Source organism: Meleagris gallopavo, chromosome 1, assembly GCF_905368555.1.
Source record: "Meleagris gallopavo chromosome 1, MGAL_WU_HG_1.1, whole genome shotgun sequence".
Taxonomy (NCBI): domain Eukaryota; kingdom Metazoa; phylum Chordata; class Aves; order Galliformes; family Phasianidae; genus Meleagris; species Meleagris gallopavo.
The window spans coordinates 192,624,169-192,650,766 of NC_139404.1; the positions used below are offsets into that span (position 1 = coordinate 192,624,169).

General features: G+C 48.7%; 1 protein-coding gene and 1 long non-coding RNA gene across 3 annotated transcripts in view; both read left to right on the forward strand.

Annotated features, from left to right (window-relative positions):
- The first annotated feature begins 1,422 nt into the window (after positions 1-1,422).
- On the forward strand, positions 1,423-6,052 carry LOC116216214 (uncharacterized). Its single transcript, XR_004158673.2, has 3 exons — positions 1,423-2,101; positions 2,674-4,903; positions 4,987-6,052. It is a non-coding gene; the product is annotated as an uncharacterized LOC116216214 (long non-coding RNA).
- A 4,273-nt stretch (positions 6,053-10,325) lies between these two features.
- Positions 10,326-26,598, forward strand: part of RAB6A (RAB6A, member RAS oncogene family) — a 59,112-nt gene continuing 42,839 nt past the window's right edge. For both annotated transcript variants that reach the window (XM_085216634.1, XM_085216635.1), the window contains exon 1: positions 10,326-10,716. In XM_085216634.1, the coding sequence (XP_085072760.1) occupies positions 10,647-10,716 (70 nt within the window). In that variant the 5' untranslated portion in view covers positions 10,326-10,646. The remainder of the gene's footprint in view (positions 10,717-26,598) is intronic.

Sequence of the window (26,598 nt, forward strand, 5' to 3'; positions counted from 1 at the left end):
CAGGCCAAGCTTGAGAGTTTCCTGGTCAGCCTGATCTAGTGGTTGGCAATCCTGCTCACAGCATGGGGGTTGGAACTAGATGATATTTGAGGTCCCTTCCATCCCAAGTCATTCTGTGATCTTTTGGGAGGGGCAGGGGGAGGTGCATCAGGGAAACAAGGCGGTATGGCAGCCGAAGGGTGAGCAAGGATGAGCCCAGGGAACTGCTGAGCTGTCAGCATCAACTTTGTACTGAGAGCAGATCATGGAATGTATGGTAGAATGACAGCATGGCTGGGTTGGAAGGGGGCTTAATTCCCTCCCATCTCCACGCTGTGCTGTGTGCTGAGTGCCCCCCAGCTCAGGCTGCTCAGTGCCCATCCATGGCCTCATCACCCCTAGGGATGGGGGCACCCATAGCTCTGGAGCTCTGGGTAGCAGAGCTGGGGCCTCACTACCTCTGGGGAAAGAATTTCATGGAATCATAGAATGATAGAATGGCCTGGGTTGAAAAGGACCACTAATGGTCATCTAGTTTCAAACCCCTGCTATGTGCAGGGTTGCCAACCAGCAGCCCAGGCTGCCCAGAGCCACATCCAGCCTGGCCTTGAATGCCTCCAGGGATGGGGGTTTCTTGCTCACATTTAAACTAAGTTGCCCATCTTTTACTTTAAGCCATTCCCTTTTGTCCTATCCCTATTAGATTGTGTGAAAAGTCCCTCTCCCTCCTATTTATCAGCTCTCTTTAGGCACTGGAAGGCCTCAGTGAGGTCTCCCCGCAGCCTTTCTTTTTCCAGGCTGAACACCCCCAGCTCCCTCAGCCTGTCTCCATAGAGAGGTGCTCCATCCTCTGAGCATCCCCATGCCCTCCTCTGGACTCCCTCCCACTTTTCCAGTATGTCCAGGTCCCTCTGAATGCTGTTCCCTCCATCTATTGTCTCAACTGCACCACTCAGCTAAGTGTCATTTGTCAGCAGCTGAGGAGGCTCTCAATTCTGCTGTGACATTGAAAATGCTGTTATAGAGCACTGGTCCCAAGATGGACCCCTGTTGTAATGCGCTGGGACAGGGAGTGCGGGTCACCATCCCTTTGTGGGATGTGGCACCGAGAGACACGGGCAGTGGGCATGGTGAGGATGGGTTGGAAATCTCAAAGGTCTCTTCCAGCCATTACGATACTCTGACACAACACGCCATAACGGCTGTTTGCACACTGCAGGAGTACGCAGGAGCTAAAAGAATTCAGCCTTCCCCTGCTCCTCAGCCCCCACAGCGCGGACATCGCGACCTGGCGCCGCACGCCACCCTCCGCCCATCGCCCACCCTCCGCGAACCGATTGGTTTTCTGCCTCTCTTCTCGCTAGCTGATTGGTCTTCTTCTCTCCCTCTTCGGAAACTGATTGGTCCTCCACTTCGTCCATCAAACCGGCGAGGCGCCATGTTGAGCGTGGCTGCGCGGTTCCCGCCTCGTGGCGGCCATGTTAGCCGCAGCGCTGTGAGGGCTGTGAGGACGGTGGGCGGTTGGCGGAGCTCAGCGCTGACTGATCCAGTTTTAGGAGCAATCAGCCGGTATAACGCTGACCCTGCCGACTGTAGGATCGGTGCAGGGACCCGGCAGGGGCTCATCATCCCCACGCTCCAGCTGGAGCCTGAGAAAAGGGCATGGGTCCAATCCCAGCCTAAGAGGAACTGAGAGAAACGGTGCTAAAGCTGCCCTGCTGCATGGCCCGAGCACTACAAGTGGTATTTGTTATGTGTATAAGTGGTTGCAGAGGCAGGACTGGACCTTACCCCTTAGCAAACATCCACGTCGCTGTTCTGGGGTCAGCTGAGTTTGTGCTGCCGGTGGCCTTGGAAACGAGGGAAGGTTTCAGGATGAGGCAACCAGGCCCTGCTGCAGGCAGGCGTTCAGCTTGTGGGAAAAATGAACACAAACTCTGTTGTGGTGGGGGTTTTTTGTTTGTTTTGTTTTGTTTTTGGCTGGCTGCTCTGCTGAGGAAGGGGTAAATCCTTGTTGCCAGCACTCTGACAACACTTTGTATTTCTGTAGCTGCTTCTTAAAGTAATTTAAATGGAAACGCTGTAGGAATGATGGACTGGATGATGGAGCTACAAGATATGGGTTAGTGGCTTGTGGTAGTAATGGCAATGGGAGGATGGTTGGACTAGGTGATCTTGTAGGTCCTTTCCAACCTTGTAATTCTATGATTCTATAACTGAAGGAGCCTTCCCTGGTGGGTGACGTGCTTCCAACTGGGAGGTGAGGTAAACAGCGAGGTCTGCCTGGCACTCCTGGGTGGGAAGAGCTGGCTTTAGTGTGTCCCTGTGCTATCAAACCCAATAGCCTGGAGGTGGCTTAGGAACAGTCATCCCTTTGCATACTGCTCCTGTCTCTGCCATTCTCCTTAACGTGCTGCCCCATCTCTTCTTTGCCAGGCCATCTCCTACACAAGACTTAATTTTACCTATACTTTCACTTGTGCCTTTCCTTCCTGGTCCCAGTTTCCCATTTTTTGTGTCACAGGTGCTTCTACTGCTGAGCCCCAAGCTCAGAGCTGCGCTTCATGGGCAGCAGCTGCCTGGCAGTGTGGTTTCAGATCAGAATTTAAAGCAGTGCTGATTGATCACTGCTCCGATTGCTTCTGGCTGGAGCTGTCGGAGCTCATGATAGATTCTCTCACTCTCTTTTTCCAGATCATCAGCGTTCATTGATATGGCAAGCCTCTCCACTGCTGACCAGACTCGTACATTTGCCTCCTGCTTTGAGATCCACCCTGTCAGCCCCTGTATTGCCTTTCCAAGTGAGTGGAGCTTCTGATACACTCCTGATACTCTGGATCTGCATCTCCATTGCAATCTAATGCATGAAGGGAAGACAAGAAAGGTGAGAGAACGAGGTCCGTACAAAAACAGAGCCCAGATGGGCTCTGTACTCCAAGTGAGGCTATTGTCACCTCCACCTTGTCAGCCTTGGGTGGGATCTGTACCATCTTTGCCTCCAACCTCCATGCCTTGCAAGGATGCAGGCTCCCGGATCTGAGCTGTGTTTTTGTGGCACTTCCTGGACACAACAGAGCTGCTGATGTGGAACAGATATTGTGCTGCCCTTTGATCTCACCTCTGGAGCCACAGGTGTGGCCACCTTGGCAATTACAGCCATTGGATGACTCCAAGTGCTTTGAGCAAGGAGCACTGGTGGAGTTTGAGCTGGGTTCAGTCCGGCACTCCTTCAGGGAAGGCTGTTTTTCCTTTTGTGAACTCTGAAGCCAGACCACACAAAAAGTCAGTGTCAGTCTTGTTTATAAGCTCCCTTCAAGTACTGAAAGGTCTCACTGGAGTCCCTTCTTCAGGCTGAACAAGCCCAGATCCCTCAGCTTTTCTTTGCAGGAGAGGTGCTCGGCTTTCTGAGCATCTTTGTATCAACTGCACCACTCAGCTTGGTGCCATCAGCAAACTTGCTGAGGCTATGCTCGATCTCACTGTCTGTGCCATCGATAAAGATGCTGAAGAGTCCCAAGAGAGACCCTTGGGAGACAGCTCTCATCACTGCCTCCACTGGGACGCGGAGCCATTGACCACAGCCCTCTGGCTGCAGCTGTCCAACCAGTTGTTTTCTATCCAGTAGTTCAGCCTTCACATCTCTCCAACTGAGAGATAAGGATGTGTCGCAGGACCGTGTTAAATCCTTGTGGAAGTCCTTCTAGATGGCATCTACCATTCCTTTGTCCAAGGATGCTCTCATCCGATGATAGACGACCACCAGATTGGTTGGGCACAGACTGCTCTTGGTGAAGCCATGCTTGATGTCTGGGATCACTTCTTTGTCTTGCACGTGCCTTAACATGGCTTCCAGAAGGATCTGCTCCATGATCTTCCCAGGCTCACTGGTCTGTCGTTCCACAGATCTTCATATCCCCCTTTCTTAAAAACAGTGAAGATGTTTCCTTTTCACCAATCACTGGGGATTTCACCCGACAGCCATGACAAACAGCACAGGTTTGCTTGCACTAGGGATAGTTTAAGAAGAAAAGCTTTTAACATCAAGTTAGTTCACTAGAACCAAAATGTAACCTAATGTAGATGAGTTACGTCTCAATTACGTGCATCAGCTTGTACACAATTCCTTCCTTTTCCTTCACTTTACACAACTGAGTGAGCAGTGATGATTGAAAAGGTTTCATGCTATTACTACACAGGTGCCAACTGATGTTCCAAATTTTGTTAAGTATTTCTTTTGCTCATTCATTTTTAGCCTGAAAAGGCTCACGGAGCTTACATCTGAGTGCTATCAGAAGGTCTGTGTCATTGCTACCTGTCTTCAGAACTGCAAAGATTTATACTGCTGTCAAGTTAAGAGTAGAAAGTAATTTGGCTACCAGCCTTGAAATTTACTACAGTGGAATCTTGTAGCCACTAAGAATTCATCACTTGTTCAGCAGAAATTCAACAGAAAGTCAAATGGAGCACAATCAAATTTGACAGACGTATCCTTCTTCACATACAGCTCCTGTAACTGAAATAACTTTCAGCACACTGGTGGGGAAGCCAAACCTAATAACTTTGATTGTAGGAACGCACACCCTAATGCCACCCAAGCCATTATGGCCATGCCTCGTCACCTTGTCATCCATCACTGACTAACTTGGGATAGCAGTGTAGGCTCTGGGCTGTATTCTCCTCCCTGAAGGTGGACATCAGCATGTGGTCAGCAGCATCAGCCATGGCTCAGAGCTCCTCCTGCAGCTGCTCAATCTCATCTGTGAGCCAGTAGAAGCAGGCAAGTTCTTGCCACCTCCATCCCTCTGGGCCTGATGGTGGGACCCAGGCATTTGGCCTTTCCCAGACCTATGGTGCCTCATCATCTTCTGTCTGCCCCACAGTGACCACATCTGCTCTCGGTGCCTGCGGATGCAGCTCCTGCCTGGTGAGTGTCTCACCCTCATCCTCAGTCCTTTCCCTGTTCTCAAACTCAGTCTCTTCTTCAACTTCTGTTGCCTGTGTCTGCAGCAGCTCCCTTATGAAGTGTGCTGTCCGGACGGTGCGGAATAAAGTATGCATGAAGTAGTGCTGGTTGGTGATGCACAGCATAACGAAGATAACATAGGAGCAGCCAGCCTCTGTGCTCTGATGGTAGACATTGAAGCAGTTGTTGAACATGAAGATTTGGAAGAGGACCATCGTGGTGGTGGAGTGCCCAAAGAGCTGCAGGTGGGACTCACAGGAGAGGCAGCACATGACTACGGAGAAGATGGCAAGGGTGACAGATTGCAGATGCAGAGTGGTCATGAGATGCTGATAGGAGTTGGCTGAGGCCTTGGCTGCAACAGAATGGCTCTTGGCAGTTTTTTTTCCTGCTGGCTGAGCATGTTCTCTGTGAAAACCGGGGGCCCTATCTCCAGTTTGAATGTGCTCCAGCTTCTGCTCCCAGAAGCTTCTGCTAGTTCTTGTCATGCCTTTCTTTGACTAATGAATCATTTCATAGCTAGGTAACTGAGTACCTGCTGAGACTGTCTGTTTCCAGGAGCATAGCTTGCATTTTCTTTCTTTTTTTTTTTTTTTTTTTGGTGACTGCTAGCAAAAAAAAAAAACCAACCCAGTGGTTTGAGCTGTTACTTTCCACTGGTGGGAAACCAAACCCAAACCACCCATTCTGTGTGCTGCACTAAAAAAAATCCCCAGAGGTCTCTTCTTTCTCTCAGGACTCCCCCAGATACTGAGAGGAGCCATGAGCAGGCTTTGCTGGAGGGGTTATTGCATGCATCCTCTTCTGCTTCATTGCAGATTTCTCCCTGTCACATGGCAGTGTGCCCTGCTGATGACCTGGTGTGGTACATAGCACAAATGCTGGCAGAGATGATGCTTGAGTGGTTTGCAGCCTACCCACAAGGCTGTTAATTGCCCCTGCCCCTTCTAGCTCAATCCACTCTGTCGTGTTGTGCAGATGAGCAAAGTGGTCCTGGGAGGGTTGGGATAAAGCACATGAAAGTCTCCAGTTCTTTTCTGACTTGTTTGATTACAAAAACAAAAAAGCATTTCAATTCAACTTGGAATAAAACATCCTCTGATGTGCTCAGCTCCTGTCTTCTGCAGTGCTTCTTAGGACTGTGTGTAGTCCCTGCAGGAGTCGGTGGACGATTGCCTGTGGCTTCAGTGAATGGAAGCAGATCCCTGAATTGCTTTATCTCAAAATCCTCTTTCATATACCTGCCAGTCCCTCAGGCAGAAGCTCTCTGACAGACAGTGCAAAATGTTGTATTTGCCCATTGTAAAGAGATGCTGAGACTGAACAAAGCTTTTGGACAGAGCGGTGATAAAAATGAGTGTCTTTAGCAGTCGAGGTTTGTCCCTGGTAGAGAGCACTTGCTTTTCCTGGATCAATGGGGAAGATTTCTGAATCTTTTCTGGTATACAGGCAAGGACAATATACGTGTTTGAAATGATGCTGAATTTGTCTGAGATCCCTGCTGGACTGGATTATCCTTTCCCATCATGTAGGAGAGCAGCTATAACGACCAGTGTCACGGTGATGTGCAAGGGAGGAAGGCTCCCAAATGCCAGGTGCAAAGCAGAACGAGAACTGCCTATATTAAAACTTATTTGCATTTAGCCAACTTATTAAATGCACTTTTATTTCAGGCAGTTCAAGGACTGGAAAATACACTTTAAAAAAGCAATTAATCATGTTGAGGGAATATGAATTAAATGATTAATAATAGAAAGCATAGAGCATTTGGTTTCCAAAGCACCTCATTGTGCACCTGGATTGTTGGTGCAGTTTCTTAGAATGACAGAATGGCCTGGGTTGCAAAGGAGCACAGTGCTCACCCACTTCTAACCCCCTGCTGTGTGCAGGTCACCAACCAGCAGCCCAGGCTGCCCAGAGCCACATCCAGCCTGGCCTTGAATGCCTGCAGGGATGGGGCATCCACAGCCTCCTTGGGCAACCTGTTCCACTGCCTCACCACCCTCTGCACGAAAAACTTCCTCCTCACATCCAACCCAAACCTCCCCTGGCTCACTTTCAAACCATTCCCCTTGTCCTGTCACCACCCACCCTCACAAACAGCCATTCCTCCTCCTGTTCATACACTCCTTACAGGTATTGGAAGGATACTACTCGGAAGTCACTCCACCAAATACTGGAAAACAGAATTTAGGACTACGAGAGATATTTCTTCTTGTCAGCTCCAAGCACACCCGCAGACTTCAGTGAGTGCTGCTGAGTGTTGGAGGAGAGGCTCTGGAGCAATCTCCCAGAAGGAGAACTGGAGAAAACTTTTGTTTCCAGGTAGAAATCTGAATCTGCAATCAGGCTGTGTTGGTCCTGGAGGTGAGGGTGCAGTGAATCCCTACAGGCAACCCTGCATAGCGTTGTTTGAACCTTGTTGACTGAATCACAGCAGATTTGCATCAATGCTAACGTGAATAAAACTTGCAAGCAGGAGCTGAGACCCCTAAAGGGCTCTGTGATTGAGCATGTCCTCGTTCCAGGCAGCCACGCTGAGATATTCATGGGAACAGCAGGTGCTGAAGCCAGCTGAAGCCCTGGGAAGCTTGGGGGTGAGTGCTTCTGAAAATCACATTTTGTGTTGAAATCTCAGTAACCTGAATAAGAGAGAATCAGTTGGTGTGCGATTACACCAACATACAGGAGGGAGCAGGGCTGCACGAGCAAGGGGGGTCCCAAAACCAGTGTTTAAATGGGATGAAATGGGCACATGTGATGGGATGCAGCTGAGAGCCTCCTTTCTGCTGAAACTTGAGGGCAAACCAATCAAAATGGGGGAAAATGGGTAAAAAAATTAGCTAAAGGTCAGGCCTGCCACAAGGTGGGGTTCAGGATTTCATCAGGCATAAGTCCCAAAGGCTCCTGTGTGTCCCCAGCAGCTGCTCCTGTAAAATTGGGGTGTGCTGCTGTAAATATGCTGCGCTGTCGCAATGAACTCACCCTGTGCTCTCTCTAAAAGGAGTTGGAATCTAAAAGGAATCTTCCAGTTGAGGATTAGGCGTTCAGTTGTAAAGACTTCACTTTTTGTATCCCCCCTCCTTTGAGACCTTTGCATTTTGGCTGTCTCTAGCAAAGGCTTGTGGTCACTGTGTATTTTCTTAACCTGTAACTAGAAGCCCAATTGCTTGTGTAGCCTTCCAGTCAATTAGTTACAGTTCTCTAAAAAATAATAACAAAAAAGACCCAGATTTCTTTCTTTTCATTCAAACAAAGACCTATTTCAATGAAACCAAACAAGGATGTGTTGGAATAGCACACATTTGGCAACCAACTGCCCCACACAACCCCTCTGCTAGTTGGGTTGGGCCTGTCCTGCACCACTGACCTCTGCTGACTATGAGGCTGTTTCAGAAATGTGGTTGGTCTTTTGTTTCAGGTAAGCAGTGATAGAAACACAGAATATTGGACAGAGAGGCTGTGGATGCCCCATCCCTGCAGGCATTCAAGGCCAGGCTGGATGTGGCTCTGGGCAGCCTGGGCTGCTGGTTGGTGACCTGCACACAGCAGGGGGTTGGAACTGGGTGAGCACTGTGCTCCTTTGCAACCCAGGCCATTCTAGGATTAATATCCAGGTAGGAAGGTGCCCATAAGGTGTCCAACACAGGACACCCAAAAATCATACCATATGTCTCAGAGTGTAATCCAGACATTCTTGAATTAGAACAAGAGGTGATGGCCTCAAATTGTTCCAGGAATGGCCAGGTTGGGTATTAGGGAAAATTTCTTCTCCAAAGTGTGGTGAAGCAGTGGCACAGCTGCACAGGGACTGGGGTCACCATCCCTGGGGGTGTTCAGAACCATGGGGATGTGGCAATGAGGGATGTGGGCAGGGTGGGGTGGGCTGGGGTTGGGGATCTCAGAGGTCTTTTCCAACCTTTGTGATTGTGTGACTCTATGAAGTTTGATGTCCCTCTGCATATCCCCACTCCCAGAGGTATCCCTTGAGATGGCTGGGCTGTGTTTGCTTCTGGAGACCTGGAAACAGCAGAGGTCACCAAGAATTTCCTGTATTCTGTCTGTGGCCTCACACAGGGTGGGGACTCAGGCACTGATCAGAGGCACTGAGTGGCTGCCTGGGAAATGGCCTTGAATTCTGACAGGAAGGAGAGCAAAAATAGATGTGTGAGGTTTTAAAGTCTGATTCAAACGTGACACATTGGAACCAAAATGGGGGAGGATTTTGGTATTCGTGAGGGTCAGTAAGGAATGTGGAGGAAGAGGAGGGTTTGGAGGAAAATCTCTTCACGTGGAGCACCATCAGTTGCTTCCAGGCCTCTGGAGGCTGAGCAGCAGTGACACTGATTTATGCAGACCTGGAGATCACCCAAAGCAATTACCTGCACAAACTGCAGAGCTTTTAGTTTTTTTTTCCTTCTCTGAGACAGCAGTAAAAATCATAGAATCAGAGAATGATAGAATGGCCTGGGTAGCAAAGGAGCACAGTGCTCACCCAGTTCCAACCCCCTGCTGTGTGCAGGTCGCCTACCAGCAGCCCAGGCTGCCCAGAGCCACATCCAGCCTGGCCTTGAATGCCTGCAGGGATGGGGCATCCACAGCCTCCTTGGGCAACCTGTTCCACTGCCTCACCACCCTCTGCATGAAAAACTTCCTCCTCACATCCAACCCAAACCTCCCCTGGCTCACTTTCAAACCATTCCCCTTGTCCTATCACCACCCACCCTCACAAACAGCCGTTCCCCCTCCTGTTTATCCGCTCCCTTCAAGCACTGAAGGCCACACTGAGGTCTCCCTGCAGCTTCTCTTCTCCAAGCTGGGGAGTGCTTGGATGCCATCCCTGCTCCTCACTGCGGTGTGAACAGCTCAGGATGTGAAGTGGGGGCTGTGAGAAGGAAGGGGATGAACTCTTGAACAGGTTGTGATAGGAGAACGGGAAACGAAGGGAGATTTAGATTGGATATTGATCCTTTGCCCAAGGAGGCTGTGGATGCCCCATCCCTGCAGGCATCCAAGGCCAGGCTGGATGTGGCTCTGGGCAGCCTGGGCTGCTGGTTGGCGACCTGCACACAGCAGGGGGTTGGAACTGGATGAGCACTGTTCTCCTTTGCAACCCAGGCCATTATGTGACATAAGGGAAACGTTATTTAGGGTTGAGGCGCAGGTTGCCCAGAGAGGCGGTGGTGCCCCATCCCTGCAGACATTGGAGCTCAGTTGACGTGTCCGTGAGCGCTGATGGAGCTGCGGACCACGACGGAACCGCACCGCCATCGTTCCGCTCTGAAATGGGCGCCCCACCCTAAGCCGGGAGCTAAGCTCCGCCCTCTCACTCTCTGATTGGCTCGCTGCAGGGGAAGGGGCGGGGCGTGCCCTCAGCGTGACGTACACCGAGGGGGCGGGGCGGCGCCGCGCGTGCGCAGGGGCGGGGCGGGACCGGCGGCGGTGTGAGGCGAGGCGGCGCGGTGCGGGGGACCGAGCCCGGCCCTGAGGGGAGCGGCAGCGGCACCGGCACGACGCGATCCATCGCCGTCCACCTCCCCGAGCCCGGCCGGGGGAGCGGTCCCACGGCCCTGCCCGCATCCTGAGGGGAGGAAGTAGGGCAAGAAAAAAAAAATAAAAAAAGAGAGAGAGGAAAAATCGCGGATCCCAACCGCGTGGAGCGGAGCGAGAGCCAGAGAGCGAGCGGGGCGGCGGTGCCATCATCATGTCGGCGGGCGGGGACTTCGGCAACCCGCTGCGGAAATTCAAGCTGGTGTTCCTGGGAGAGCAGAGCGGTGAGTCACGGCCCGGCCCGTGCCCGCCATCCCCCAACCCTTCATCCCCCAACCGCCGCTGTGAGGGGATCCAGCCCCCCCCCACCCCCCCTTCTCTTTTTCCCTAATCTTTTTCCCTTCCCGCCTCCCTGGGGTCTCTGTGAGCAGAGCCGTTGCCCCCTGCCTGCCCTCTGCTACCGCTGGGTTGGGAACTGCGCGCTGTTGTGTGCCGATTTCAACCAAAAAAAAAAGAAAAAAAAACAAACAAAAAAACCCATCTCCAGAGGCGGCTGCTGATTCATCGGACCCCAATTGCGGCGTTGTATCGCTGGCAGGAGATGCCGCCGTTTTCTGTGGTGTTTTCTGCACCCGCCGAGCGCTGTGAGGGACGAGCCGCCCCAGGTGCGGTGCTGGATCCACCTTTGCTCTCAGTGATGAAACACGTCATCGTGTTTTGTTGCCTCGCTTTTCCTTCTCCTTTTTTCTCCCCCCATCTCTCTCACGTGCTCAGCTGTGCAGCCCCCAGCTCGGGGCTGTGGTTGCCGTTGGATTGCATTGACCCGCACTCCCTCCATTGAGTTGAATGGACCTGGAGCCCCTCCGGCCCCTCCCGTGGGCGATTTCCTTTTGTCCGCCCCATTGAAATCATTGCTTTTTTTTTTTTTTCCCCCCCCCATCTCTTTTTCCTATTAGCAATTCAACCTCAACTTGGGCATTTCTTTTTGGGTAAGTCAGCTGATCCACTCGCTGAGGTGCTGTTTGGCCAGCCATCTTAGGAGGCTTTTTGGAGAGGAAGGTTGTGCAGATGCTGTCTGGTCTTTTTTTCTTTAGTTTTCTCAACCGTTTTTTTTTTTCATCCCCAGCTAATTAACACTGAAAACTTAAAGCTCTAGCTGTGTGTTTGCTTGTTTTACTGTATTTCTGACTTTAATTACGCTTCTGCGGGAGCTGCCAGCTCAGACCTTAAATCTCAGCAGCTCTTCGTTCACATGTGGATTTCCCATCTCTATTCAAACAGATGTCTTCAGATACCTGCTTCCTCTAGCCTGATTCTTCCCCGCCCCTTTTAGCTAATCATTTGTGTTTATACAAGACCTTAAATAATGGCCTAAAACATGAGGGAAACATATATTTTAATAACTATAAAAACCCAGCCCTGCTGCTGTGACCAGCTTGCAGATGCCTTGGGGCTTTAAGGAAGCACTCAGAGCTGCTGGCAGCTGTGCTGAGGCTCTGACCTGCCTTTGTCTCAGCTGCTGAGCGATGACTCCGTGGCTGCGCTGCGCCCAGGTGGCTCTGTGTGCAGTGGGGAAATGGCTTTTTGTATTTTGGGGTTCGGTCCCTATAGATGCTGCTGTCATTATGGATTTCTGTGTATTTTTTTTAATACTGGCTGAAGCACGAGTAGCTCATGAACCCGCTGTTGGGGACCGGCTTTAGCAGGGGGTTGGGCAGGGTGATCTCCAGAGGTCCCTTCCAACCCCTGCAGTTCTGTGATTCTCCCATTACGTGCAGCTCCTGGAAGAATAAATGTCTTAATAATGGTCTTCATTAGCATGGCAGTAATACAGAAGCATCTCTCATCCTGCAAAGGGAGCTTTGCTTTTACATCTGTGTACCTTCCTTCGCCGTTTTCCGTTTTGAAGGTTAAGGAGAAATATATTTATGTGTATTTCCAACAGCAGATTTTATAAATGTGAATATCTCTTTCTACAACTGTTGAAGTGGATTATTGCGTTCGCTTCCTGTTTAGCTGAAAGGTTTCCTGCCCTGCTGGAAGGCCATAATCAAAGATCTCCTCCTTCTGCTTGTGGGGATGCTGGATGCTTCTCTTTCATTTACATTCAGGGACTTCACTATGGCAAATGAGGTGTTACCAAGAGCTACGATGCAGCAGTAGCTGGCTGAGCAGCCACAGCGAGCTGAGATCAGACCGTCAGTGCTGACTGCATGCAGTCTCTTCAATAAATAAGTATGTTTTGGTTAAGAAATCCCTAATGGGTTCATTGCTGTGCGTGTTTTGCAGCCCTGAGATGTGATTATGTGGCCAGAGATTGCCACGTAAGACCTGGGAATGATTGGAGATGCTGTATTTGCATCTGAAACTGAGGTTGCTGTGGATGCAGTCAGGTTTTTGCTGCTGTCCTCAGCCATATTGTGGTAGCTCTGCTCCGTGTGACTGCAGTGATTCTTCCTAGTATTGCTGCTTGCTGCCAGCTGCAGATTCTCTATGCTAAGATGCTGGTAGGTTTTTAAAGGCCTTTCTCCCCTTGCTCCCCGGTTTCCAAAGCCTTTCCTTTTCCCATGGTTTCTTCCACCCCCTTCATGCTTTCGTTGTGGCAGCTCCTCGAGCAATGACACCCTGCTGCGGCTCCGTGCAATGGCAGAAGGTCACTGGCAGCTCCTTCCAGGATTTACTGCAAGTCATTGCCTCTCCATGGCAGTGGTTGCGCCTCGGCGAAGCCTCAGCTCGGTGTGGATCCATCACCAGCCTGCAATATATAATCCCTGTCCAGCTGAAAGAAGCTTCTCTTTCCTTCTCCGTCTCATTTTGTTCCCCAAATTGTAGTACAAGGATGCAGCGTTAGGTAGCCAGCAAGAAGGCAGCTTCACCAGCACTTGCTTTAATTGAATTACTTTTCTCAATGATTAGAGATTATGGAGTTTAGTAGTTTTAAATATGCTAATCTTTACTGAAAAGGCAGAGAGCTCTTTGCTGGGGGATTAGATAAAGCTATTGTATAAAAAAGAAAAATGGTCTGGTTCCTGCTGCCTTTGATCTTGTTTTATCAGGTGGCTTTCATCAGTCCTAATGCCTCAAGTTGAAGAAATTCAGATTTCTAGGTCACATCAGTTAGTGCATACGTCACCTATGCTAGGGTGGCTCACAGTAAATATGGTATATGATCAAACAGAACACCTTTAGTTCTGTCTGGTGGATGGACGTGTCTGCTTAGGTCCGTTTTTGAGTGAGCAGACTGGAATGCTGGGGCACTGTCACAGAAAGATTCTTCCATCACATGGGTTTATGGTGCAGCTTTTATTGCAAGCAAATCTGAAGGGCACGAATACAAATACAGATAGCAACATGAGTCCCTGTTGTCTCTTAAAGCACTGCACAAGATCTAAAAAAAAATAAAAAGTAAATTAAAACCAATTAGCCATGCTTATCAGAAACCAAGGTTTTAATGCTGAAGATGCTGCTAAGTGCTATGTAATGACTTGTAGACTGTAACAGTTTAGAAACCACTAAATAATGAGCTGTGATGGCGTTGGGATGGATGCTGCTGGACATGCTGTCATGGGATCACAGAAGCACAGGGTTGGAAAAGCCTTCCAAGATCTTCCAGTCCGACCATCTAATGAGGTAACTGGAGGATGGGGGGTGGTTTGTGAATGAGGGGCTGGCCTGGCACTGAGCAGTCTGTGTAGGCTGCCATCCCTCTGCAGCATCAAATCCTCTTCTTAAGGACTACTTAGCTTTGAAGCTTCCAAGAGCTGTTGTCCATTCTGCTCCTGTTGATTTCCTGGTGCCTTGGTTTTCTTGTGGCCATGTCTTCAGATGCTTGGTTTTCTGTTGGCACCTATGAAATAGAATAGCCCTTCCAACAGTGCCTGCAAGGAGCATGGCAGGCGTGGAGAGCAGGCCTGGAATTGGCTGTGGTGCCAGTTCTCATGGAGCCCTCTGGTTCCTGTCTGTCTGTGGAAGCCTCTGGAGGAGCTGGATTTCTCTTCCCAGGAAGAACAGCTGCATGTCTGTGCTTCAGTCTGTTTTTCTGTCTGTATCTGAGAAACAGTGAGTCTGCAAGCTTGAATCTCCTTATCTCCTTGATATAAAATAACGGATTTTTCTCTGGCAGATGATTTGGTGAGGTCTGGCACAAGGTTCAGGCTCTGCAAAACTGATGTGTAAGGCGTAAGTGTGAGGTGTAGGTGATGCTAACAGAGGAGCAAAGAGGGAGGACCTGAGCTGAGGCCAGCTGCCCAGGGGAGGTCTTACAGTTGGGAAGTGCCAATGCTTGCTGCTCTCAGTCCTTCTTACAGGCTTCACCAATCTATAGAAATCCACCTTCCTAGTCTCTCTATGAAGATGTAGCCACCTTCTTATGTAGCACAGGGTGAGTTCGGTTGCACAGAGGCATTTGTTACATCAAGTACCTGTTGCATATGCTGCTGATTTAGCAAAACAACCAACAGCAAACCAAACAGGCTCTCAGTGGTTTGAAACATGGCTTAGAAGAAATCAAGTTGTGCTGCCTTGACGTGAATGCCATAAGACTTTTCTATGACAGCCTCTGGATCTCTCCCGTTGAGGCCTGCAGCCTGCAGGAAATGGCTCCTTGTGGCAGGCAGATGTTTCTGAAAGGCTGTGGGAGCTCTCATGCATCCCTTCTGGGTTGGAACACAAAACTGAAGTCACTGCTGCTGATACAATCAAAATATTATGAGTTTGATGCTTTGGTGTCGTTTATGGAAGCAGTCTAAACAAAGCAGTGTCTCAGTAAATAAGCAGCCGTCACAATAGGGATGATAAAAGTAGAAAAATTTTGGGTTATGGTTTATTTTATTCTATTTCTTTACTGAGCTTACACAAAATTGAAAAGCTGAATGGCCTCCATTTGGGTATGTGGACCTGTTTGGAGTGCTATTGAGCCCTGGAGCACTGTCCTTGCTGGGGCTGCCTCCTGTTGGCTCTCTTCTCAAGTTAGGAAGGAAAGCCTTATTCAGCTGGAGAGCTCAATTGTGGCATTTGTTTAACTTGACTTTATAGAACAAGGGCTTAACTTTCTTTTTTTGTTCCCAGTTAGCATGCTCGTTCTGCTGGATGAGTGTTAGAGCTGTGAGATGTCAGTGTGTGGCTGCCTCTGCTCTGCTGTGTGCTTTGAGAAGTCCTTTCCGACCCCCGGCATGCCTGGTGGGATGCTGTCTGCTTTACTTAGTGCACTACTTAATAGCCTGAGGTTTGAGTTTTTGAGGCATTTTTACAAAGCCAAAGGCAAATCCTGAAGGCTTGACAGTGATGAGAACCAGCTGAAATGAGGATGTGCTCAGTTGTCCTTCCTTCTTTGAGGGCATTTTTTGGCCACGTTGGAAGCTTTTCTGTCAGTCCCATCACCGAGACCAGTGGCAGTGCCACTGCTGTGCAGCCACCAAGTCAGTGGTGTCTTTGGAGATGTTTCCTGTGTGGCTGTGGCTGCCTTCACAGAATCCCAGAACGGCCAGGGTTGGAAGGGACCTCAAAAATCACGAAGCTCCAACCCCCCACCACAGGCAGGGCCACCAACCTCCACATCTCACAGCAGCCCAGGCTGCCCAGGGCCCCATCCAACCTGGCCTTGAACACCTCCAGGGATGGACGGGGACCCACAGCCTCTCTGGGCAGCTGTTCCAGCACCTCACCACTCTCTGAGTAGAGAACTTACTTGCAGGCACCTGATGAGATGCTGCTGCACATGTTTCTTTATTCAGCACCCACTGTAGTTGCTTCCATTTTATTACAGAGAGATGGGACATTACTGGAAGCATTTCCGTGACTTGACTTGATGCCAGTATCCCTGGAGATGCCACTCAGCTATTCTGGGATTTGCAGGCTCGTAGTGTTCTCTCATCTAGACATGTGTAGGTGTCATCAACACACAGCATTAAGGCTTTGCTTTAAATCTGAAGCATATTTGCTTGGAACTGAAAGGCTCTGGAAGAAATATCGGAGCAGCTGTGGTGAGCAGTTAGCTATTTTGTCTTCAGACGTGGCCAGAACTGGCTGCATCAGGGTGGGTTGGTGTTGCGTTTGGGGGTCTTGGAGGTCTTTTCCAACCTGAATGATTCTATGAACTTGGCACACCTCATGATGTCTGTGTTAATTGTAGGAGAGTTGGTCTAGATACCCCTCAGAGGTCCCTTCCAACTCTAAGGGTTCTTTGATTCTTTGAGAGACCTTTGGTCCAACGGACTTCTTTCTCTACGGTTGGATCTGCTTTCTTCATAGAATCACAGAAAGGCCCGGGTTGGAAGGGACCTCAAGGATCACGAAGCTCCAAACCCTGCCACTGGCAGGGCCACCAACCTCTGCCTGCAGGTAAACCTGCTAAGGGTGAAACGTTCTTAATTTTCACTTGATGTGTCTTACATCTCCAATTGTTACTCCTTAAACCTCTGTACTGTGAATGTTTCAGACTGTATCCATGAATGCCTTTTATCCTGCTGAGTGATGTTATTCAGTCATTCGCTTCTGGGAGAGCAATCAGCAATTACTGCAGCAAACAAACCCCGCTCCACCATTCCTGTAATTAATGCAGAGGTCCGTTTATTCCATTTCTCTAAATGCTTCCTGTTACGCTTCCTGTACTTACCTCTCTTTAGGTTTGAGTTACAGCCAATTCATTTTCTTAATGCTCTTGATGTGTGCAACGCGAAGGGGAGGGAAATTAAATCTAGGATAGATGGGTAGCAAAAAGGAGAGGGGCCCACAAAGGGTGAATTTTCACTGGCGTGGCTCCAAGCAGTGTCTGGTGCAGGACTGAGAATATTCTGTGAGTTGTGTCTCTGCCAAGGGGCCGAGTAGCTGCTGCTGGAGTTGGGGAGAGAGATTGTGTGTAATGGGCTGAGAGTGGGGCCCTGCAGAGACCCTGGAGCTGCCTGCAGAGAAGTGGGCAGGCAGCGCTGCATTAACTTCACTGCTGAAGTTTCCTTGCAGCTTGTAGGGCTGGGTACTTCATTTGTTTTAAAGAAGGTATTGTCTTCTCTGGGAGTAGGAAATACCAGCAGTGGCCACGAGAAACCCTGCTTGGTGGGGTGGGAGGGATTTCATTTACAGCTTGGCAGTGGGATGTGAGCTGGATGGGTGATTGAATCATCCAGGAGATGTCTGAGGTGGTAGAGGAAATGGAGGGAATGAAATTCGTTGGAAGTATTGCCGGCAGGAGCGGAGTGTGCAGACAGAGATCGATGCATTTCGGTGGGAGCAGCGTGAGCTCAGTGCCAGCAGAGAGGGCATTCAATTAGAAATGCAGGTAAGTGGAGAATCTTTTCTTTTGTAAAAGCAGCTGAAGCTGCAGGTAATGTTTCCTGATGGATGCAGGCAGCATTGTGAAGGGAGGTGAACAAGGCTTAACTTTCATGTGTAACAGTATTAATTGGCAGCGGAATACTGTGCTGCATTATCTCCTCTTTCAAAGCAAGTTCTGACCTCTTCTTGACTTTGCTAGGCAGGAGTAGGCAGGTCCTTATGCTGGAGTTCCTCCACCTTTGGTCTTTGTTGCTTATGTTACCTGATATGTTTTCTTCTGCTTTTAAATGGATGCCTCTGCTCCTGAAGCAGTTGTTGAGTATCGTGTCCTTGGCTCGCTCAAAATGGCTGAAAATCTCTTCACGTCTGCATCAAAGCTGGAGTGGCTGCGCTGAAGCAGAGCTTCTCATGCTTGCTTGGATAAAGCTATAGGAGAACCTCTCAGCGTGGCAGGTGAGAGCAGCAAGAGGCTCAACTTCAAATGGCTGAGGAAAGTTTGGAGTTTGGCGTGTCATCTGGAGGAAATCCTGAGCTGTTTGGCCTTTCCTGCTGTCCTCAGAGTGCCTTACAGCAAAGCCTTGGCATGCTGGGTCTCTTCCAGCCCCTTTTCCAGCCCCAGCACAACTTCTTGTCGTACCTTCTCAGCTCCTCCTTTCTTGTCAGTTCTTTATTACTCAATTCATAGTTATGTTCCTATTTGTTTTCTTCTCCCACATTCCTTATTTTTTTCTCTCTGATTTAATCCTTTTTTAATTTTGGGGGGCTAAGCAGTCATTGGAGTGACTTTTATCCATGCACTAACTCCGTGACTGTACTGCTTTTCCACTGCAGTTTTAGTTGCCTTTAAACTGAACTTGGTGTGATTTGGAGGAGGGAATAGGGCTTCCCTCCCAGGGACAGGGAGGTGATTGTCTCCCTCTGCTCGGCTCTTGTGAGGCCCCATCTGCATCGCTGCATCCAGGCCTGGGGCCCTCAGCACAGGAAGGACGTGGAGCTCTGGGAGCGGGTCCAGAGGAGGGCACTGAGATGGTCAGAGGGCTGGAGCAGCTCTGCTGTGAGGAAAGGCTGAGGGAACTGGGCTCGTTCAGCTTGGAGAAGAGAAGCTGCATGGAGACCTCAGTGTGGCCTTCAGTGCTTGAAGGGAGCGGATAAACAGGAGGGGGAACGGCTGTTTGTGAGGGTGGGTGGTGACAGGACAAGGGGAATGGTTTGAAAGTGAGCCAGGGGAGGTTTGGGTTGGATGTGAGGAGGAAGTTTTTCATGCAGAGGGTGGTGAGGCAGTGGAACAGGTTGCCCAAGGAGGCTGTGGATGCCCCATCCCTGCAGGCATTCAAGGCCAGGCTGGATGTGGCTCTGGGCAGCCTGGGCTGCTGGTTGGCGACCTGCACACAGCAGGGGGTTGGAAGTGGGTGAGCACTGTGCTCCTTTGCAACCCAGGCCATTCTGTGATATGATTTTCCTGTAGCTGCATAGCAGCAGGCAGGTTGGGAAGGCTGCGTCCCATCCCGTTTAGCACTTTTTTTGGATGCTGTAGCATAATAGCAGTCCTGGAAAAAGCTTTCCTCACTGAAAGTATCCCAGTGTTGTAATCCTCTGCTGGTTTGTGCTTAAAAATTGTTTTCCTCTTTTTCCATTCAAGAGTGGTTCCATCTGTTTATTTATGTCTGCAGGCTCCTGGAAGTGTTGAAGCAAGTAATTTACTGTTAATACAGTTGTGGCCTTAGGAATTCTGCTGTTTTACTTAATGTTACACGAAGGATTTTTCTTCTGTGAAGTACAGCTGAGTTTTCCATCATTAAAGTGCAGAACATGTAGTAAATTTGAGAAGAGCCTTGTGCTAATTATTACCACGTTCCCTACAGTAAGGCCTGACCACTAGAGAAGAATTTCCCCATGGAATTGTCTGGTTGATATTTTAAATGGCCGTTGCAGACGGTGCAGGACTTGCACTGCTGAGGGTGAGTCAAGGATTTGAGAGCCATCTTTGAATGTTTAATTTCAGGTTCAGTCAACCCTCACCTTTTGGAAGATGGGGCAGTGAAGAAGTGCCCTGCATGAAGTATTTTCTGTGCTCTCTCACTGATCTGATGCTTCCCAAGCACTCGCCTAGAATGCCTGACAGGAGAATCTGCTTTTCTGTTGGATCTCTGAGCTGCTTTGTTCTCAGTAGATGATTTCCCACTGCCACCACAGAATTGCTCAGGTTGAAAAAGACCTTCAAGATCATCAAGTCTAGCCACAACCCAACCATACTACCGTAACTCTGACAACCCACCTCTAAATCATGGCTCTGAACACCACATTCAGGTGGTTTTTGAACACATCCTGGGATGGTGACTCAACCACCTCCCCGGGCAGCCCATTGCAGTGCTTAACAGCCCTTCCTACAAAGAAGTTCCTCCTGATACTCAACCTAAACCTCCCCTGGTGCAACTTGAGGCCATTTCCCCTCCTCCCATCAGCAGCAGAGTGGAAGAAGGTGACAAACCCTTGTCATGTAGTACCCGGTGGACTTGGTGGCAGCTCTTTTATGCATTTTAATGGCAAACAAATGTGACCTGTGTATTTATGTGAGACTCCCAGAGATCCTTGTTGGGGTGCTAAAAGCTGGATTTGTATGTGTGACAGCCTGCAGCCTGAAATCATCCTGTTGGAAATGAGTCTTTTCTCTGTCTTTTGGAGAGTAAAGATTAGTTTTACAGGAACTTAACTAGTTTGTGTCCTTAGAGTCTTTGTGTGAAGCAATTTATCATTATTGTTGCTTGAAAAATAATGCAGGAGGAGAATATTTGTCTTCTCCTAAGGAATGGTGATGCAGTGGCAGAGCTGCCCAGCGAGTGGGGGGGGGGGTCTCACCATCCCTGGGGTGATCCAGAGCCGTGGGGATGTGGCACTGAGGGATGTGGGAATGGAATGTGGTTGTGTTTGGGGACCTTGGAGGTATTTTCCAACCTGAGCGGTTGTATGGTATGGATTGTATGGAGCAGAGCTGGGAAGGAGAAACAGGTAGTGTGGCTTCTTAAGGTGTGCTGCTCTGGAGTTTGGTTTCTGTTGCTAAAAAATATAAGTCGTGGGGTGGTTTTGGTGCTGAAAAGCAGGATCCTGTGCAGCTCTTGTTGGTAAGCATGCTGCAATCTATTCCGGTGCCCTCTCTTTTTCCCCTGTGTTGCTGTAGCATTGCGTCATACAGGCAAACCGTCTTGTTGTGCAGAGGATGGTGTACATCCCCAGCTATTTTTGCACCAGTCCCCAGGTGTTCTTCACATCCATCCTTGTCAGCTTGGATCAGCAAACGCTGCCTGGATCCTCGCTGTGCTTTGTGGTGAGCTGTGCTTAATGAAAGTGCACAGAATGTTCTCTGCGTTTTTTCCCTTACGAGCTGCTTCCCTTAGAAGCCAGGCTGCGTTGACCTTAAATCAGGATCACTTTGAGCTTTGTTCTGAAGAAATGCTCACCTGCGTTTGCTCTCTGAAGGATGAATTTGAAAGAAGAGCACTTGTGGAAGCTGTTCTGCTGTTGTTCGGGACGAGCAAAGGTCAGGTCTGAGTTCCTCCAGAGTTGTCCAGGAGCTGTGGGTTTGGGGATGAGATGGAGCCACTGAAGAGGAAGTGATGAGAGCTCGTTCTCTTAGCTGTTCTCCTTCCTTTCTTCAGAGAAAAGTTCATAGAAACATAAAATGGCCTGGGTTGCAAAGGAGCACAGTGCTCACCCACTTCCAACCCCCTGCTGTGTGCAGGTCACCAACCAGCAGCCCAGGCTGCCCAGAGCCACATCCAGCCTGGCCTTGAATGCATCCAGGGATGGGGCATCCACAGCCTCCTTGGGCAACCTGTTCCAGTGCCTCACCACCCTCTGCATGGAAAAACTTCCTCCTCAGATCCAACCTAAACCTCTCCTGGCTCACTTTAAAACCATTCCCCTTGAAACCATACCTCCTTGTCCTGAGTTGCTGCAGTGAAAGGGCAGAATTTTCTTTGGGTCAGCACAGGGTAAGTAATCGTGAGGGGAGGGAGCCACAGAAGGAACTGTTTTCTTTTCCAGGTGGACATTGGTGCAGCACCTCAATTAGGTAAAGAGTGGAGGGTGACAAGTCACATTAGTGATCTGTAGCATGTTAGTACGTCACCTGAAATTTCTCCAATTCACTGCTCCAAAACCCAGGGAGGCTTTTTGGTTTGTGTTACGTCTTTTTCAAGGGCGAAACATATTTATGGAGGTAGGGCTCATTTCTCTTAAGCTTTCCTTTCAGCATGGGATGCAGGCTAACGTTGCTGGCAGTAGCCATGGAAAGCCTCGCGTGCTGCATACTGGGATGTGATTACGTGGTAACAGGACAAGGATGGAAATAGTATTGTGTGTCCTCTTCTAGGAGGGAAATTGGAAGCTAAATGATTGAAGTGGACTGGGACTGTGTGCTTTGTAGCTGTGATTTCTCTGTCAGACTTCCTGTTGACACAAATAGCTTTTGGCAGGATGGATGGTGGTGTCCATCCGGGTTTGCTCACCTTGCAGCTGGGCTGAAGGAGCTCTGCCTGCACTGCCTGCACTGGAAAGCAAAGGATTTACTAAGAAAAGATCCAGCTGTGCTCAGGCATAGTTCCCTGACACCGTATTTCTACTGTGCCCCTGAGGAACTGAAATGAAACTCGGTAGGCTGAAGGGCAAGAGTAGATAATGCTCAAACACTGCCAGATGTAGTGGTGACAGATGTCCTAAGGCTGTGTTTGTAGTGACCTGCAGAGAGCAGGGTTTAATTAGGAAGGCAACACATGGAGGTAAAGGAGCTGAAGCAGACTGCCAGTCATCGGATATGATTGGAAGGGAAATTCAGGTTGAAGATGCTCGTTTAGCTGCCTTTGTTTGTATATAGTATAACTTCTTCCCTGCATTTCCCCAACAGGGCAGGGAGACACAGCTGGGCTGTTCCTGGGAGGTTCCAATTATCCCTATCACAGCAGTGAACCCGGTTCCTTAGAGAGAAGATGATAGGAACAGAAGAATGTTTTGTTAAATCAAAGTGAAGAGTTAGCTGTGTTGCTGTAGAGCCCTGCTGTGGATGGTAGAGGGTGGAGATGGGTTCATTCTGAGGGTGGCCGTTTGGCAGCGAGGTGTGGGGAAGAGGGCAGCTTTGGAATGGAGCGTACAGGAGCTCCAAAAGAAAGACGTGCAAAATGTAAAGGAGCTCCTGGATACTGCAACAACCAAGCTGATGATTTAGGGAGTGCTTTTGTTTGGCTTCTGCTTTTGTTTGGCTTCTGTATATGAAGCAATATGTATAATGTATGAAGTAATCCTGCAGCGTAAAAAGCGAATCTGCAATGCATTGAATTCTTCCAGCTACTCAAGAGTAAATTATTAGAACCTTTTCAGGAAGACTTTATGGGAATTAATAATTCAGGTAGTTCTTTTAGCTGACGAAGATAATACTCTCCAGGTCTGTACTGTGCTCCTCGATTACAGGCTTCACTGAGATGCTCTCCAGTTGGCTCTGAGAATTTTTGGTGACCGTGCTGGGGACGTTTTGAGTAGGGAAGAGGGGAGTATTGGCTTTGTCTCGCAGGGAGCTGAAACACCTCGAGGAAGGGTGGTGAAGGCTGGAGAAGTTTGAAATGGACTAAAAAATGAAAATCAGATCCTGTTCTGACTAGATTTGGAGCAGAGAAATGCAGTGTAAATGCTTGATAATTTAAGTAGGTGGGTGTTCCCATAGCAAGCAGTATAGAAATGTTTTCCAGACTTGGGCTCCTCGAGGTGCATTGGGCAGCTACAATATAATACAAGCAGTGGGGATGGGGCTCAATAGGAGTGTTGGGTGATGTCCTGTTAAGGTCAGGCTCCATTTATGCTCTGTATTTCAGGGCAAAGTGCAGTGAAAATCTCAAGGTCTTGTGCTCTAACCTTATACCCTTCTGTTAGAGCTTTTCTGACTGCCATTGTGACACAGCTGGTTGTAAGATTAAAATAGCCTTCCTGTAAAGCTGCTACAAAACCATCCCTTCATCTTTGCTAAAATGGATGCCAGTGCTACAATGGGAGCTGTGGGCGACCAGCTGGGATGAGAGCTGGTGTCAACACAGATGAAATTCACTCCTACTTACCTGCAGCTGCGCTGGGGGTAGCAATACAGTGCTGATGTAGGTGTTAGGAGGAGGAGATTTCCCATCACACCTACATTTTGTGGCTTAAAACAATTCCTTGAAGTATGGATGTCCTTCCACCTTCCAGTTAGCACTCTCTGATCTCCTTTCTTGGTGGAGGTGTGTCGTCCTTAAGCATGCAAAATTCAGACTTGTTTCTTGATGAACTGTCCTAGCTCTCCCTCTACAAATACGACGTATTCCAAAAAGTGGGATCTTTCTGTTTTACGTTAGTGAGGTTCTACCTAAACGTGGAGTCTTTTGGAGTAAGCAAAGCAAATGAGTAATCTGTTGTTAACTAAACTGAACCCAAGGGTCTTGTAAGCTGGGTTAGAACATCTCCCTAGTTGTTAGTGCTTTTTGCCAATTTGATTCACAGAATCCCAGAATGGTTTGGGTTGGAAGGGAGCTCAAGGATCACGAAGCTCCAACCCCCCACCACAGGCAGGGCCACCAACCTCCACATCTCACAGCAGCCCAGGCTGCCCAGGGCCCCATCCAAGCTGGCCTTGAACACCTCCAGGGATGGACGGGGATCCACAGCCTCTCTGGGCAGCTGTTCCAGCACCTCACCACTCTCTGAGTAAAGAACTTCCTCCTCACATCCAACTGAAATCTGCCCTCCTTCAACTTGAAAACATTCCTCATATGGTGAGATTGATTTCTGGGAAGTTCCTCTGTGTTGTGCCTTACTGAGAGGGAACAAAATGGGTAATTTAGCAAGAGAATGTCACCAGGTTCGGAAGAATCCAGAAGAGTGCTTCTCATACTAGATATGATATTAGCCTCTTAATGTTAGCTTATCCTATTTAAGCACAGTTATTTTTTGAAATCAGTGAGGATTTATACGCAGATCCTTGCATAAACTGGCTGTGAACGTTGTGTTGGAAACAAATACTTTATTAAAGGTATTTAAGCTAGAAATGCACAATTATCTTTTGGTTTTCTGCCTCCTGTTTTCAACATGTTTCTGTGACAATTAGTGTCTTGTATAATTGGTTGTGTGTGGACATCTGCTTGCAGGGCATGTCTTCTCTTGCTGCTTTCCCACTGCTCCTTAAGACGTATGAAGAGATAGAAGAGCACATGTTGTCTTTTTGCTTGTATCCATAGAATCACAGAATGATAGAATGGCCTGGGTTGCAAAGGAGCACAGCGCTCATCCAGTTCCAACCCCCTGCTGTGTGCAGGACACCAACCAGCAGCCCAGGCTGCCCAGAGCCACATCCAGCCTGGCCTTGAATGCCTGCAGGGATGGGGCATCCACAGCCTCCTTGGGCAACCTGTTCCACTGCCTCACCACCCTCTGCATGAAAAACTTCCTCCTCACATCCAACCCAAACCTCCCCTGGCTCACTTTCAAACCATTCCTCCTTGCTAATTTGCTTTGCTAATATGCATATGCTTGTGCTGAAATGAGAAGAATAAAAACTGGTCCACTCCAGGAGAAGTGAATTAAGAGACCAGCTGCCCCTGAAGCTGACTGATTCTTGTGCAGTGGTTTATAGTTCTAAGGAAGTATTTATTTTCACTCTTCATGGGCTCGTTCCAAAACCAACTCTAACGATGGAAGAGGGAAAGATTGGTGCTGCCTCTGATTCTGCGCAAGTAGGAAGCATGCAGAGCGTTTCTCTGAAGCAGGGAGGGCCGTTCTTATAGGAGTCCTTGCATGAACCTGGTGCTGGGGAGCAGCCCCTGCCTCCTTCCCTTCCTGCTGGAGCTCCTCGAGGAGCTGATAGCACTTCCCATGGAGCATCTGTCTGACGTGCCTTAATTACTCTTGGTCTGTGGATGGAGCATTTGACATCTTCAGAGTATTCGAAAGCAGATAATTAGGTATTTAAAACACTGGGATGTAAAAATTGGATCTTAGGATTAATTACTTCTGGTCTCCTTGTGGATTTTTGCTCAGTGTTGCACTTGTTTTTAATAAGGTGTCTGAATGATAGAGCCTGCATGGTAAAATATGCTTCACAAAGTGGATTAATCTCCATGGCCTTTAGCTGCCAATGTATATAATGTGAATATTAAGCTCTCCCTGCATGACAAAAAAAAAAAAAAAAAACTTAAATATCAGGCTTTTAAACTTGATGGGTTCCAATTTTAGTGTAAATGCAACTGAAACAGGAATTATGACAGCTAGTAAATAAGCATGCTGTTAAATGGAGATGCAGGATAAATATGAAAAAGCCCACCTTCCCCTTGGTGGGGATGGCTCAGCTTTCCTATGGCTCAGCCAGCAATGGTGAAGGTGGAAGTGCTGCAGCGTTCAGTATGGGATGCACAGCCCAGGATGAGTTTGGTACGTGGCCTCACAGAGCTCTTCTTGGAGTGGTTTGACCCGAGGGCAAATGTTTTTGGTAAGGATGAAGCTTAAACACGTTCTGAATTTGCACTGATGCATTTTTGCACTGTAAAAATGCACATGAAGTGAAATTCTAATTGAAATCTTATGCAATGATAATGTGTAGAAGTAGAAATAAAGCAAGTAGAAATTGTCTGTAAGCTGTGATACGAGCAAGAGCCAGATTGTTTGCTTTGCTTGTGCTCAGAGCACCTTAGGAAACGTTAATGTAACTGCATTTATGCCTGGACTGGAGGCATACGGACGAGCTGTCTCTAAAAGCACTTAATTTCTCTGAATTTATCCCAGTGTGCTCACAGCAAAGCTGTGGGTCTCATCACTGAGTGAGCTGGCACAAAGTGAAGGAAATAGAGATGTTCTGAAACTTCAACCCAAACAGCTCAATCTAGAATTAT